Here is a 16,359-nt window from a genome sequence, read left to right as displayed (position 1 = left end):
GGGCTCATTTTCATGGAGGGACCAGAGGTTTTACCAAAAGTAGCAAAGCCTTTTTCTTTTTCTTCCAGAGAGAGATTTCTGAAGCTTATTTTTTTAAAGCTCCTTTATGATCAAAAAGCACAAACTCAAAGGAACAAGTAATTATATTAAAAAAAAAGTCCGAGTACCAGCTCTCCACCTTTTCCTTCCCCCCGTGCCTCCTCCCGCCCTCCAGGCCCTGCCTGCAAGGTGCTGTTCTCTGGGGACGGCCGCTGGTCACTGATGAAGAGAACAACTCTGAAGTTCTGGGTTTGTGAAAAGCCTGAAGGTCGGTGACCACAAACTCCTTCACCCAAACCAGGGCACCTGGGAGTGAAGAGGATGCGGACCAGCTACTGGTAGGGCAGGCAGTGGCCCCAGGAAGTAAGGCAGCCACTCCAGCAGGGCAGAAGCAGGGACGCTCTGCTCCCACCTTCTCTTCCCCAGCCCCATGGCCTCCCCATGTGTCACTCCAAACCCCCCTCAGTTCTTGTCTCACTGTTCTTCCGACTCACGAAAGTACCAAAGAAAAGGGGGGCTCAATATGGACACGGTGTTGTTTTTAATTCCCTGTGTTATTCTCAATGTGATGCTTAAAGCCAGCAGTCAGCGGAATCTAGAAAAAACTTGGGATTTTGGTCCATGTACTTACAGTAAACAAAGAGTTTAATCCCCAAACAACATCCTGCAATGACAAAGAAAGAAGAAAACAAGTTTCAGGCTCCTGTGCATTTTAAGACTTTTAAATCTGACCAAGAAATACGTATTGTACTGTAAAAAATTTTATCTTCAGCATGCCTTGTTTTCCCCAAGACAGAAGAGTGAAACAATGTCTCTTCAGTATAACCACAAACTCGGGGACGTTCGGAGATGAGCAGTCACTGGCAGCAGACACTAAACCAGAGACAACAGAGACTGTCCCCAGTCCCGCGCCGCGACCGAGCCCACGGCAGCGTCTGCGCTGGAGAACCTCACCCCCCGTCACCGCCTACGCGTCGTTACCAAATACAGTTCAGATTTCTAAAAAGTCATCTTTAAAACAAAATCTGTTGTTTTTGCATCAACTGCCTCTTGGGGATCACAGATCAGCTCATCATCCGCTGTCCCACTGAGTCTTAATTCTGCTTTAGTTACTTCAAAAACCGAGACTAACATTTTGTAACATTCTGTAACAAAGATCAGAAGTTTTCATTAAAATAAAACTGCAGACCGCTCTGTTCTCCCCAGACTGAGCTGTGCTCTGTCTGAGTCACAAACCTTCCTGGCCTTCCTCCCCCTCAGCCTGGGTCTTGTCTCTTCTAGGCCTGTCTCCCTGCCGTCCAGTACTCTCTACTCCTGCAGTGCTACTTGCTGCTCTCTGCACTCTGGCATCCATCCATCCGTCCCTCCGTCTGTCCATCCATCCACCTATCCTTGCACCCCTCCCTGCCCTGGTGTGAGCCTAGTCTGGGGTGGGACTGGGGGTGCACACAGCCCTGGGTCCGGTGGAGGTAGTTAGGCAGACCGGCGCGTCAGCAGGGTGCCCACAGAAGTGTTCCCAGAAAGGACCCCCTTGTGGGGGAGAGGCTTCACAGAGGGGACCTGCCAGAAGGGATGGCAGGAGGGGGCACCTTCCAGGTAGAGGGACTGTAGGTACAGAAGCAAAGTCCCAAGAGGGCAGGACACGTCCAGGGCATGGTGAGAGAAGGGCAGGCCAGGTGCCCAGGGCAGCAGAGACCAGACCTCGTGAGGAGCTGCGGTCATGACTGCATGACGTCTGCAGTGAACCCAGACCCCTCCCCTGTGTTCTTCATCTGAACACCTCACCGTCCTCTCTGGCCACAGGAGTGGTCAACACAGCACAGTTTGCAGCTGTCTCCCACGAGCTGTGGTCACATACAGAACAGGCCTGGCCCAGTCACCCGCTGGCCCCCTTGGACCCGTGCACGTCCCTCTGGGCCTCCGTGTCTTCCAAGAGCAGCGGTGCTACAACGGGCCTCCGTCCTCTCTAATCCGGGGCACGGGGGCGAGGACGGCCTCTGAGAGGTGAACCAGTAAGTCAGTGTACAATGGAGAAGGTTAGTTTTCTGCAGAAGTTATTTTAAAAGGCAGGGCCCAGAGAGTTAATCTGCAAAAAACCATAGAGAAGGAGAGCCCGGCACCACGTCCAGCCCTGCTCAGGCTCACCCCCGCGACCCGGGGACAGTGTCCAACGCAGCAGCTTCGTTACCAGCCACTGCTCGCTCTTCGTGCATCTGGCAGACTCAGACTTACAAGTGGTTTAAGTTCGGACGCCTTTTGAAATCCACGCCTGACTGAGCCAAAATGGGCATGTGAGGGAAAAAGTTACCAGAGGCTGACTGACCGACTGGCTGGGAGACGGCACATATGACACCCAGGCAGCTCTCAGGGCCTCGCAAACAGGCTGATTTGACGCCCGAGGCCTCTTCAGGTTGAAAGGTGGGACTGCCAGCATCCGAGGAGGAAGACAGTCACCAGCGAAGATGGGCCTGGTCCAGAAGACCATGCCTTTGTGCTGGTGCCAAGTGCACGCTGGGAACAAGGCTGCCCCAGAACCTGGTCCCAGGGCAGTGCTCTTCCGGGGAGTAGCATCCCGCACAGGCAGGGCAGGGCTGAGACTGTGTGGAGCCGGCCCACTGCTCAGTCAAAACGACAGCAAGTCAGGAGCTGCTCAGACTCAGTGAATACAAGCCGAAAGTTCTGACTACTTCTGCTAAATGGTCAGGCCACAGGAAGAAATTGCCAGCATCCTACAGAGAAGCCTTGAGGCGAAGCACAGCCGGAGGCCTCACACAGGCGCTCACGGCAGGCGCTCCTGCAACTCGAGTCGAGCTGGAGACGCAACTGGGGCCACTTATTTAGTCCCCGTGGCTCCTCCTTCCACCCCCCTGTTCCCAGACAGGGCTCTCCCCGCCAGCACCCCCGGCTGTGTCCTGCCAGCCTTCCTCTGTACAGTGTGACTCAGAGGGACACAGGACATCTACCCTTTCTTTCCTCCGTCTCTACCCAGTCCTGGCAATGCTCCACGGCCTTAAAGGTGAGACAACTATAAAAGATGGGGGATGGGGGGAACAAAAAAACCAGAAGAGAAAGAGAAGCACAAATGGTAAAGGGGAGATGGGAGAGGAGAGGACCTGACACACCACCCCCACCACAGAGAAGTGGGGGCAGAGGAACTGACGGGCAAGGCGGGCGTTGGGGAGGGAGCAGGGTGTGCCCGGCCACCGTGTGGACGGGACAGAGTGAGGTCCGCCAGGGGACTGTGGGCAAAGGCACGCACTCTACCTTCAGTGTCCTCGTGGGAGCCCAGCCGGTGCCGTCGATCGAATGTTCTCTCAGTAAACTGAAACAGACACAGAAAGGCACAGCGGTCAGCAGGGAGCAGCCGCAGGTGTGTGCGCAGCCGCCAAGTTGCTCTGGTCTCCATCTCCCTGGGACGGGAGATGTCCTTGTCATGAGCCCACCTTCCTTCTGTGGCTTCAGTTTCCCGTCTTGCTGCCGAAGGCCTCCCCTGCCCCACGCCTGCATGGGACCCCAAGCCTAAGCTCTTGTGTTGTGTGTATGGACTGTACGCTCAGCAGGGGAAGTGGCCTTAGAACAGAACACAAAGCGCATTTGTCCATTTAACATTTGGAAAAAGACGGTGACAACAAACAGGAACAAGGGACACCTAGCGCTTCCTGTTTATGTCAGCACAACCTAGATTTACTCGGTGCCTCAAGACCGAGAGGGTGGCCATTACCTTGCAGAGGAGGAACCGGGCAGCCCCAGGCTCCAGGGCACACCCCCTGAGAACACAGCTGCCCACACGGGCATCTAACACAATTTTAATAGCTGGTTAAAAAGAAGCTCAAAAGGAAAAGCTTAAAGATAACGGGAGATTAAGACGAAATTCTGGACGGTGCTCACCTGGGGGTGGGAGGACCACACTCCGGGAAGGTGCCTATGGGCTTCAGAGGCATGTGACATGAACTGAACCCAAGAGTCATTTTCACGTCTGTTCTATCAACTGTACATGAGCATTATATGCCCACACAGAAATGATGATTCCATACTTTGAAAAATTATGATTTCCACCAGGTTTCCTCCTGGTGAGGACAGGAGCCTGGCGTTGCTCAGTCAGACCAGGCAGCTCCTAAGCTAGTGTGTCAGCGTGAGGCTTTCCTGGTCACAACTGTTACGCTGAAGATTTTTGAATCAGAGCATGTTAAATTCACATAAATCAATGAAGATAGGGAGAAAACAAAGATATGCAGAATTCAAATCAATGCCATAATCTCAACTGTCCATGAAGATTAGTTAGAATAAATAAAGCAAATAAAGCCAACTTTAAGATTCACTACAGCTGACTTTGAGCATTAAACAGACAACAAGAAGAAAACGCACATCATGCGCCCTACCCTCATCTGCCTGCACGGACACCTTCCCATCCTGCAGGGGTACCACTCACCTGCAGGAACAAAACCTCTGCAAGTTTTGGATAATTTTCTGGGAATAAACTGCCAAATCCTAGTGGTTTATATGGGCCATTGAGAGACCTCTTTACTAAGACAGGAAAGAATTATTTCTGATCTAACTGATTTCGACTGTAAAGTAGGCTGCTTACTGCCCGTCTCCCCACCAGTTGGCAAACCCCATAAAGCAGAGAATGCAAACTGCTCCCCACTGTGTCTGGGCTCAACCAACATTAGCTGCTGGAAGGCAGGCGGCCAGGTTGACCGGCTGACCAGTCAGCCCCTCTGGGCTTCACTGCCAACAGCACAGCCAGAGCCTCTGCCCCTGGAAGCCAAGTGTGGCCATTTCTGGGGGCCACGGATCTGGGCAGGGTGACACCATGGAGGGGAGCATATAGTCACTGGGGAGGTGCTGGTCCAGCCTTAGCAGATGGCAGTCCCAAGAGAGCTCAGGTGACAGCCATGCAGCCATCGGAGAGGGTTCAGGCAAGGGGACAGAGGACACCCATGGGACAACATTGGAGACTTGGATTCTAGGAGAAAAAGTCTGAACTGCCATCACCTGGCTCCTCCAATCCCACAGACATGGCACTTCTGGCCCTGAGCCAAGAGCAAGGTGCAGGCCCTTGGTGGGAGCAGGTAAGTCTCGCTGAGAGAGGCGAGCACCCTGTGTAGCAGACAAGGCCCCGCGGGACGCCAGGCACTGGTCAGGCTGGTAGGCGCTCCCCGGCAGTCACCACAGATCAGGAGTGGCTGGGCCAGGCTTGTCACTCCCTTTATTCAGAAGACACTGTGAGTCAGCTGTGCCCAGAACCATTGCTGGACACTTCCTAGTTTTCACGAAGAGGTGGTCTTCGTACATAAGCCTGGCACATTACTTCCCTCAGTTAAACTAAAAGTGCAGCTGGAGGCCCAAGGGTACACACAAGGTAAATGTGAGGCCTGTGGCTGAAGGACCATCGAAAGGCCTCTGTCTAGTGACGCCAGAGCCTGTCCACACTCACACACACACGCTCTCTCTCCCATCCCCGAGCATTTGCTTCTGTATCTGCCAATCTGAGAAGTGGCGAGCGTGCCTCCTTGTTTCCACGGGCCCTTCTCTGATGACCAAGGAGACCAAGTGTCCCTAGATGCCTGCCGCCCACTGTGCTCCCCCTCCCATGAGTCACCTATTTGGAGCCGATGCTCACTTTTCCAGGGGTAAGCCCCATCTTTTCCATATTGACTGAAAGGACTGTTTATACATACGAAGGATGTCACTCTGATCTTTTCTCCTTCAGTTTTGCGTTTTTGTATTTTTAATTTTAATGTGGCTAAATCTATCAATGATTTTCCTTTAGGGTTTCTGGCTTTTGAAGCAGGCTACCGTCTGCGAAATTCCTACTATACTTTGCTAATGTCTGCTTTCTCAGAAGACTGAGAAAGTGACAATAGAAATTCCCTCTCTGGGCCTAATTCTGACCAGAGCAGGTCCGTGACAGGAGGTGGAGTGGGGCGACCCTCAAGAAAGCCTGGAGGACAAGGCTGGGCCAGAACCCACTTATAACCTGAAACTGAGGGTGGCAAATCTCTAATTTCAATGAAAGGACAGACACTTAAAAGGGAAGACTCCTTTTTTAAAAAGTATACTCTCAAAAACTGTATTTGTATGTAACTACCTACGAAAAAATGCAGCTCACGTGAAAGAAAAGGGGGCTCCACACAAAAAATAAAAAGGGAAAGTGGGTGCTAACTGCGCTTGAAGAAAGAAAAAGGGCCCCTGACACCCACGCAGGGAGGAGCGGTCACAGTCTGCACGTGGGCTTTCAAAGGCAACTAGCGTTTCCAGGGGAGAAGAAGGGCGGAAGCACAAGGCAAGACAGAGGCTGGGCCTGAGGAGGGACTCCGATCAGCGAGAAGGCAAACAGCGCGCCAGAGAGCTACTTCAAGCCTGCCCTCCAAACTCGGGTTAAACAAGTTCCCAGTCACACGGCGGCCAGCGGCGGGGCTGGGGGCCTGGCCCAGAGCCCCTGTGAGTTAACATCACTGCCTGAGTAGAGGAAGTGGCAAGACGCAGAAAAACAAAGCCCACATGCTAAATTTACTTAACGACAATCACCCCCCACACACACATACAACTTCTCTGGTTCTCTACGTGAGGGACCCGCAACCTTAAGAAGCAGGAAAGCGCCCGGACCAGGTGCCGCTGGCAGAGCGAGGACACCCAGGCCACGGCTGGCATGAGGCTCTGGGAAAGGGCCCCTCCGCACATGCAGACTACTGTGCGGAGGACACTCAGATACGAGGGCCCGGGTCTCCCGCAGCCTGCTGTCCACATCCCCCGAGCTAAAACCAGCCACTGGGAGGGGGTGCGCCTTCCATGAACAGGAGGAGCAAGGGTGACGGGTCCTCAGAGGCAGCCTCCCAGGCGGACGGCAGGCAGCACTGAGGCCGTCAGGGGAAACAGGAGGACATGGGGCTGGAGGAGGGGCCGGGCTGGGGCGGCAGAGCCAGACCAGGCTCCTCACCTGAGTGGAGCCCAAAGCCTCCCTGACCCGGGCCCAGCCTTGGACTCTCCCTCCTCAGAGGGAGCACGCAGAGAGCCCAAGGTGCACAGAGCTAGCGGGGAAGCTGGGAACAAGAAAAACTCACCTGAGACAGATCTCGCCCGTCTCCGTGATGTTGGGGTGCCAGATCCTGGTCAAGCATCTCACTTTGGGGGGCTGCAACACAGGGGAAGAGGTCACAGGCTCTCCAACCACGTCTGTGATCCACAGCCTTCCCCGCACCCCGCAGAGAGCCTCGCTTGTCCCCGGGCAGCAGGGCTCCTCAACCCCCTCCCGCGCGGCTGCACCCACCCGGATGGCCTGCACCCCCAACAGCGCCCGTCCGCAAGCCCCGGGGCTGCCAGCGGGCGGGCCGAGCGGGAGCCGCAGTGCACCGGGTGGGCAGCTCTGCACCCTCAGGCCCCGGTGCAGCGCGGCTGACCCGCAGCTCAAGCACCGCTCCTCACAGCAGTGCTGGTTCCCTCGGGGGGTTTTCTGAAGACGCTCCTGCCACGAGCATTTCTCGAGATGCAAGTCTTAGTCCACTTGACACTTAAAGGAGGGAGAGACGACGAAAAGGAGTGCGTGGGAACACGGCACATAGGACGGGTCACGTTTGGATGGGTCTCTTTTTTACGATTATTTTATTTAAATGCAATCCATACTCATCAAAGAAAAAAAGACAAAGACAAAAACAAAAGGAAAGATATATATTAAACTCCACCCCAAATAATCTCCATTAACACCTGGCGCGCACGTGTGAGCCTCCTTTCCAGGTTACCCACACGGTGCGCATGATGCACGTCCATTTTTCTTTATGAAAGTGCGGAAAGAAGTGCGGAAATGCGCTATGTATTTTTTCACATCTGTCCTGTCACCGTTTCAGAGGGCTCTGGGCTCTCGTGCATTCCGTGGTACAAATGCCAGCACTTAAGCAGCAGCTCCCTGGACATTTAGGGTGCCTCCCCCGGCCACCACACACCTGAGAAATCAACGCTACCTTCGCTCACATCCGTAGGTAAGATGTCCTCGGGAGGAAGGCCAGGAAGAGGAGGGGCTGGTCAGAGCGTGGGCGGAGGACACAGCGCCAAGCGCCCTCCCCACCCGAGAGCTGGAGAGCCCGCCCCCACCTGCAGCGGGCGGGCCCCCTCCCCAGCCCCAGCACCGTGGTGACGTCAGCCCCGGTTGGATGGACATGACCGTCGCCTCACACAGCCGCACCAGACAGGTCATCTCAAGACACCAAACTGTCGACACCTTGTCACAGAGAGGTGACACTTCCCCAGGTGACTGTTTGATGTAATTTGTACTTATGATGTTATTCTGAGGTGTAGAAGGCTTTCAAAAAATCTTTGTAATCAGTTTTTTATCCTGGATACCAAGCTAGAACATATTTCACCATCCAAACCTTCCTCTGCTGTCTTCTGTTTGACTAGTTCCGCCTTTTTATTCGTACACAGACGCACTTCTCAGCGCCCTCCTAAGTCTTCTTCCTGATTTCAAAACACCACGATATCAAGAGACTCTACAAAACACTTAACCCAACTATGCAGGTATAGGTGTCTGAGAATTACAGCATTTAGGTTCAGACTGAGTTTAAATCAACTGAATATGCTCTAACTTGCTTTTCTGATGGGAATGCATTTGACAGAAAGAAGGCTAGTGCATCCAACATTTTCAGCAAGGCCTTTAGGCTGAAGAGGGAAAATCAGAATTGTTGGGGCCGTCTACGCCTCTCTAGGTGATGGAATATAGTTAACATGCCAACTCAGCATCTGAGGGAACTGAAGGCTCATGTCCCTCCCTCCTATGAAGCCCCTGACACAGTCACCCCGCCCAGTGTTCCCTGAAAGTCCAAGCATCAGCCTGTATTTGCCCTCCTTCCTGTCCCTTCACACCTTCCACAGTGCGATGCTGACACAGACGCACCCCCTGTCCACGCCCTCTCTACTGCTGTCCTCAGAGCAGAGAGCAGACCTCTGCACCAGAACCAGGGTCCTGGATTCTGACACACACTTTCCAGACTGAACTCTTCTTGTAGACCCCACCCCATCCCCAAATCAGGACAAACAAGAAACACCCAGCTCCACCTGCTACCTCTGTGGCTGGCATTAACATCCAGCCCGGAACACAGCTGATGGTTTAGCACACGACAGACTGCACTGCCAATCAATGGGCAAACAAGGATTCCTCAATGGACAACCAGCTAACCATTTGGAAAAACACAGAGCCCCACTCACAGCTTTATTCCAGATGAATTAAACATAAATGAACAGAACTCTAAGAGAACTAGAATAAAACATAAATGAGTTGTCTTGGGGTCTGAAGGCCTGTTTTAAGCATTTCACAACATGAAAAATTCAAGAAGGAAAAGTAGATTTGACTACAGTGGTAAAATCATAAAAACCTTTTATAGGACAACAACAAAAAGTAAATGAAAAACAGGAAAATATTTAAAGCACAGCTAAGACCAAGAAAAAAGTTACATGTAATTTTTGTACAAGAACTCTTATGATAAAAACAAATACCCCAACAGAAAAAAGGACTAGGCGCATAGTAACAGCTCACCCAGAGCTGGAAAGCAGGGGAAAGTTTAGAATACGTATTTGAGAAACAAAAATTCAAATGATACTTAGATGCCATTTATTTCCTCCCAAAATGGCAAAAAGAGAAAAATAATGAAAATATCCCACACTGGTAAGTATTTAGGAAAAGGGGAATTTTCAAACTCTGATGGTGGTGATGCCAACTGGTGCAGCGTCTCTGGCAGGTAACTGAACACAACTGGTAAAGAGGTGTGGGGTCAGAGTCCACTGCTCAGTGTGCCTGTAATTCCACTTGTGAGAATTCACCAAAGACCCTGGCTGGAGCACGAGGTGTCGTCCACGGCAGGCGTCACAGCACTGCTGATTCAGGGGTCACCCCGGGGACCACACAGAGGCCAGGCCTGTTTCCCCACAGCCTGGGATCTAAGTGCGGCTTCTACATTTTTAAAAGGTTGTTTAAAAAAAAAAAGAATTTATGACAGAGACCATATATGGTCCACAAGGCCTAAAATATTTACCATTTGGCCCTTTACACAAAGTCTGGTTCATATTATCAATAAATTGGCCACCCAGTGACCAGCTCTAAAGAACTGGTTTCACACTGCGATGCATCATACAAGGAAGTGCTCCTACTGACCATGATGTAAATGTAACTGTACATTAACTGACATGAGAACATACTTCTCATGATAGTTTATGTTAAAAACCCGCAAGTTACCAAGCTACGTGTAGCAAGATCCCATTTGTATGTACGGTTATATACTGCCCATAACATAAATCAGAAAGTTAACAGTGACCATGTCTGGGTGGAGATAACAGGTGATCAACATTCTATTTTTGCATAGTATTATTTTCTCTATTTTCCACAAAGGATAACACATTATATAAAAAGAAGAGGGGAGAGTAGGTGTTCGGGTGTGACTCCGGTTCTCTTCCTTCTGGAAATGTGGCAGGACAGTCTTGCCTTCCCCCTTCAGGGCTGGTCAGGGCCACATCAGCTAATTTGGTGACACTACACCACCTCACCCAGGAGGAGAGAGACACTGCACTGGGCCACGGGAGCAGCGTGAGACCTGAGACAGCGGGGGCACTGCAGCCAGGCTGCCCGCTGCACTCAGCCTCCCCCTCCTCAGGGATCCCTGCTGGGGCTCACCCTCCCCCACGCCACCACGCTGGTCCGTCATTGTCTGTGTCTGTGCCCCGGAGCCTGCTCGCCTTCTCATCTCTAGGCTGCAGTGTCTCACACAGAATCCGGCACATGTCAGGAGGACCTGACACATGAATCATTTCAGCTAATTTCTAAGACAGAGATTAAGAGGCAGTTTGAGATCATGAGATGAAGTTCAGGAACAAAAGGACAAAGAACCAAAGGAGGTATTTGCATTTCAGCTGCTGGGGTATGGGGGGGGGGCAGCGGTGAGAGGGGTAAAAATAGGAGTTTTTATCTTTTCTAAAAAAGTTTATTCTAAAATGATGATCTGGGGGGAAAGGTAGAGCTCAGTGGTAGAGCACACGCTTAGCATGAACAAGGTCCTGGGTTCAATCCCCAGTACCTCCTCTAAAGATAAATAAATAAACCTAATTACCTGCCCCCCACAAAAATAAGTAAGTAAAAAAATTTTAAAAACTGTTACCATCAAAAAACTCAAAAAACAAAAACAAAAAATTTTAAAAATCTACTTTATTTATTAAAAGTGTTTCTATGAAAACGAATCTATATATGTTCCTGTATGACTGAAGCATTGTGCTGTACACCAGAAACTGACACAACACTGTAAACTGACTACACATCAATAAAAATATATTTAAAAATGCTTCATTCACAATCTTAATAACTGACCTTAACTGCAAGAACTCTAAGTGTTAGGGGTTAAAAAAAAAAAGTCCTTATGAACTACAGGAATCAAATAAATTATGGCCAAAAAGCAAATGAACTCTGAGAAAGCGCCACAAAGCCCTTCCAGCTGTGTCTCCTCATCAAATGGAATGCGAATTGCTTAAAGTTTGCTCTCACAACCTCTACCCGAAATGCCTGTAACCTACGTATTTCCATCCTTTGCTCTAATTTTCAACACTGTAAGTTTGCAGGGGGCAGAGAGCATGTCAACCATCAGACAAATATGCCCAGCACTGGAAATACAGTGAGTGAGGTGAGGCACCCCGAGGCCCCGCCTGCAGGGAGCTGGCGTCTAGTGGAAAGAGACGGCAAGGAGAAGTACACAGGTGGAGATCAACTACAACGCAGGTAAACACAGCCACCTCCGGATCCTTCAAGCACTGCACCTCAGTTTCCTGGGGACAGTGCCGCCCTCCACTCCTCGTGGTGAGCTCGGGACTCTGGCCTGGTGGCAGGGCGGCTGGGCCACCTGAGCCTGGATGAGAGGGAGACGGTGCAGAGAGGCCCAGCGGAAGCAGGGAGGGGTCTGCACACACCCCCGGAGGGCTCGCCTCTCACTGCCTCCGGGCTGGAACACACGGGTTTTACTCCTGATGAAATAGGACTAGCCCATTATTTACAAATTTTCCAAAGGAGACAGGGACTGAAACATAAAAACACTGTAAGTCACCAATTAATACAGGAAACATGTTTGTGAGTCTCAATGGTTTCCTATCCTGTTTATTTCATTTCTTACCTCTCCGTTTCTTAAAGAAGTCATATGGGGATGGGACAGTATGACAAACATTTTTCTCACTGCAGAGTGGCCACCAGGTGTGGTGGGAAGGGCACACACTAGGAGCCAGGCAGCTCTGGACAAGAACCAGCTTTGGCAATTGAGCCGTCAGGACCAGCAAAGCCAGCAAGTTCTTAGTCTGACCTTTCCGAGCCCTGACTTCCTGCCGTGTGGAGATGCACGTGTCAGTGTCATCCACAGAACTACTGGAGGACACAGGGTGCACCGAGCGGAAGCCCTGACGCAGACGCCCTCAACAAAAATCTGTTCCTTCCTTGGTGTTTCTGATGGTTTGCTCTCTCCTTACTTTGGGGAAAAAGACACTCCGCCACTAAGTGACACCTGATGCACTGAGGCAACGGCTCTCATATTCCCTGAGGCTTGTTTGGAAAGTTCGTCAGTTTACGCTGAACTCTGTGAACCACTCTCCTCCCCCAAAATTCACCGCTTCCCCCAAGACTGTGTCACAAACTCATTACCCTTTGGTTTTAACATTCTTTAGATGAGTAACCCACAGAGATGGAGTACGTCCAGAAAGTTAGAGTCCAGAGTTTTCAGTACCGTATGTCTGATAGTTTCCAGAAGCCATCAAAATGGACCCAAATTCTAAATATGTGCATGTAAATCAAGGTCTCAAACTTCTCTCGCCTGAGAGTGCAGTGCTCTGTCAGGCCTGTCCCCGTTTGTGATTAGGGAAACGGGACATCTCAGCAGGCAGCTGGAGCGATGGGTGGACAAAGACCTGAAATGCGTATTTTCCTCTTTGCTTAAAAATTAAATTTTGAGGGGGGGCTTCTTGGCTTGCCAACTTTTCTCCATCCTCATAAATGACATTTCCAAAAGAACTTTTAATGTACTAGCCCGGTGAAGATCAATTTTCATAGATAAAAGTTTGGATTTAAACAAAAAAGTGTTGCAGCCACTGAACTACACCCGGTGGTGGGGCCGGGAGCCGGGGGTGGGCAATTCCATTGTCAGAGCGGAGGAGCAGTTACCGCAGGAACCGTCATGGCACGCGTGTGCCCAATTCCCACAGTCCCAGGTTAACAAGAGACTTAACTTTACCATTGTATTTTCCTCCCCTTTGGACAGGCCTAGAGAAGGTTAAGAAACACCAGGGGAAACACATGCACGCACAATCAGCAGAGCCGGCCACGCGCCAACCCAGCAGTTCAGCAGCTGCGAGGCTCACGGGGCTCACCACGGCCTCCCCAGCGCACTGCTCGGGGGTGCGCGGAGTCGCCCGGGACCCTCGGTGGCGCCTCACTGCCAGAGGGAAAATGCCCAACAAAACCCCCAAGCCTGCGTTCTCATTTGCCCACTGTTCCCAGACCCCGACTCTTCATTCAGGCGGGCTGGTCTGTCTACCGCTGCCATGGCAAGCGATTTCCTCGTCCTCTGGGGCGCCCTCCCCGCTCAGGACAACTTCAAATCTAGCTCACCTTACCCGGTCCCAACTACAAAACTGACCCTCCCTGTCCTCCGAATTCCCCTAAAGTAGCTTCCTGTCACTGACAGTATCTCTACTGTCTGTTACTTACCACTGTCATCATTTTATAACTGTCTACACTTCCTCTCACCTTCCTAACTGGTCAGCACCTTCCTTAAAAGCACAGACAGAAGGTGATGGCGCGTGGGACAGTTATCACCGGGAGGGTCCTGGCGGGGTCGACGTGTAGCTAGGGGTGTAAATTACTCAGAGTCTAAAACTACACGTCATTTTTCTTTTCCAAAATTCTAAGATGCACGTTTTATACACTTTTGGAATTTTGGTGTTATACCATAAACACAACTACAGGTTTAACTACAGCGCTCTTTCCTTCAGTCAGTGCCCGAACTGAAATAAGGTGTGCGCGAAGTGCACAGGCAGCTCCCCGGACGCCCCGGTCTCGGGACAGTAATCTCACCTGACAGAGCTGCACCCAGCGCGGCTGCCCGGCACACTGCGCTTGGATTCTCCTAAACCTCTACCGCTGACGAAGGGCATCAACCACAGAAGCACCGGCCATTTCGGGCTCAGTTCCAGGACTGGGTGGGCAGCACGCACGATGCGGGGGACCACGCGCCACACCACGCGAAAGGGGACCAGCGGCTCAAACGCGGGCTACTCACCACCATGTTGTACGCATCGGGGACTTCAGTTTCAAACTGAAATTTTCCACCCTGGTAGTAACCCTCATCTATCAAAAAACACAAAACAAAACAAAAAAATCCTTTAAATTAAAAAAAAGGAAACAAAAGGCAAATACTATGTTAGGATACGGCAAATACAGAGAATTAAGAATTTTTAAAAATAGGACTGCAGGGTTTCTTTGTCCCTTCACCAAAGTCACCCTGATGCAAGTACTCTGAATCAGCCCCGCTCTGGCCTGCCTGCGTCCCTCCTTGCTGGCCCTGGCCCTCGGGGAGGACTGGCTCCCTCCCTCCTCGTCTCAGGAGCAGCCCAGCTCTCCCCTCGCCCCATCCTACTCCCACTGCAGCTCCCAGCACACCCCCCATGATAGGTAACCGCCCTGCTTAAGTGCTTGGTCATCTGTCCGTTGTTCATCTCCCCATGAGATCAGCAGTTCCAAGGGGAAGGCGGACGTGTGTGGACTGCTTATTCCCCAGCGCCTGGCACATGGCTTCTAGTCATTCAACAAACATTTCCTTAGCATGGACCCTCTGCCAGGCGCTGCTCCGGATCCCGGGGACACAACAGTGAACCAGACAAAGTTGCTGTCTCATGGACGGTCAACAACACTGGGCTGGCTGGCTGAGTGCTCAGTACAGCCTTCAGAACAGATTGGGCCATCCGGAAAGGGGGTGGCAGGTTCACAGAAGAACGTCCAGGATTGGAGCAGCGCTGCCCCACTGCCCCCAGGTCTGCAGACCCCACAGCTCAGTCCAGCTCCCCTGACTGTGCCCCCCACTCTGCCTCTCCTAGAGCCGGCCTGAGGGTGAGCCTGGCTGAGCTGCACACCCTGCTGGGGCACTCCAGCCTGGAAGCTCCTCCAAACTTCACAATCTGACAAAATTACCACTACCTTTAAAATGCAGGTTCAACTTCCTCTAAAATATTTGTCATCGTGGGCAAATCAGCAATACTACGTTTTATCACTTCCCTCAGCTTTTTATAGCTGTTATTAGTCTCAAACAAATCATCACTAAAAACAATTTCCTCTTCTTTCAGAGGTTTGAGATTATGTCAACATTTAAGTCTGCCCAGCAGTTAAAACTGGCATCATCATCGTGTTACTGCTCAAGTCGCCCTTCCCTCTTGGAAGCCCTGGAGCCCACCCCTCCTGCCTCTTGGGAACCACATGCCAGCGCCTCCCATCAGGTTATGGGTATCTCTGGAGAACAGACTGCCCAAGGGGCATGTGGGCACAGACTGGCCGTTTCTAGATGGCCAGTGCCCATGATGCGCTATGGGAAAGTGAATCAGTCCCACAGCAGTCATGAGGTCAAGGAGTCATGCCAGCTGCACCCCCGACCTTTCTCCCGCTTGTAAAAGGAGGCCTGCTTCTGACCTATCCTCTGACTATGATGCACTGCACCCAGGCACGACGCAAGGTCACAGCAAAGCTCCTGGAACTGAGGCACTGTACAGGCTGTGCTTTTCCTTATCTTACACCCACTGTTAAGGGCAAAGCATGGCATTAAAAATAAGATGTCCCACTTCACGGTGGAATGTCTCCAATTCAGACATACTGTGGAGTCTGATGGCAGGGGTGATTAAGATTTCACCTGGTAACTTCAATCATTTAGTAAAACAATGCATCACCCCCACAACAAGCAAGCAAAGAGGGCGCCAATATGCAACAGGCATGGTGCCCTCCTCCAGCAGGCAACCAGCTCCATGTCGCACCTGCCACCAGGAATTAAACTTGGAGGTGAGATGACTGTCGGAGGCACATCTTACAATTTTTAAAAAAGTAAGACTTCACCTGAGAGAGAGCGGTCTCACAATTAGAACTGGTTCTGCCTACTGATCAAGGCAGGGGAAGTAGGAGCTGAGGCTGAAGAGGTGGCAGGCCAGCCTGGCAGGTCACTGTGAGTGTGCTGGCTTCTACTCAGGAAGACGGGGAACCCAAGGGGTCTGAGCAGCGGAGGGACAGGATCAGAGACACAATCACAGGGCGGGAGCCCCCGGAGGCTATTT

At 51.5% G+C, this 16,359-nt stretch overlaps 1 protein-coding gene across 3 annotated transcripts in view; it reads right to left on the bottom strand.

The window, feature by feature from the left end:
* Positions 1 to 16,359, bottom strand: part of UBE2F (ubiquitin conjugating enzyme E2 F (putative)) — a 49,051-nt gene that overhangs the window by 5,922 nt on the left and 26,770 nt on the right. For all 3 annotated transcript variants that reach the window (XM_074364611.1, XM_074364612.1, XM_074364613.1), the window contains 4 exons: positions 14,328 to 14,395; positions 7,104 to 7,174; positions 3,304 to 3,361; positions 671 to 703 (listed from right to left, as the gene is read on the bottom strand). In XM_074364611.1, the coding sequence (XP_074220712.1) occupies positions 671 to 703; positions 3,304 to 3,361; positions 7,104 to 7,174; positions 14,328 to 14,395 (230 nt within the window). The remainder of the gene's footprint in view (positions 1 to 670; positions 704 to 3,303; positions 3,362 to 7,103; positions 7,175 to 14,327; positions 14,396 to 16,359) is intronic.

This window comes from Camelus bactrianus, chromosome 5, assembly GCF_048773025.1.
Source record: "Camelus bactrianus isolate YW-2024 breed Bactrian camel chromosome 5, ASM4877302v1, whole genome shotgun sequence".
NCBI lineage: Eukaryota > Metazoa > Chordata > Mammalia > Artiodactyla > Camelidae > Camelus > Camelus bactrianus.
This window is presented reverse-complemented; position numbering and strand designations above follow the sequence as displayed.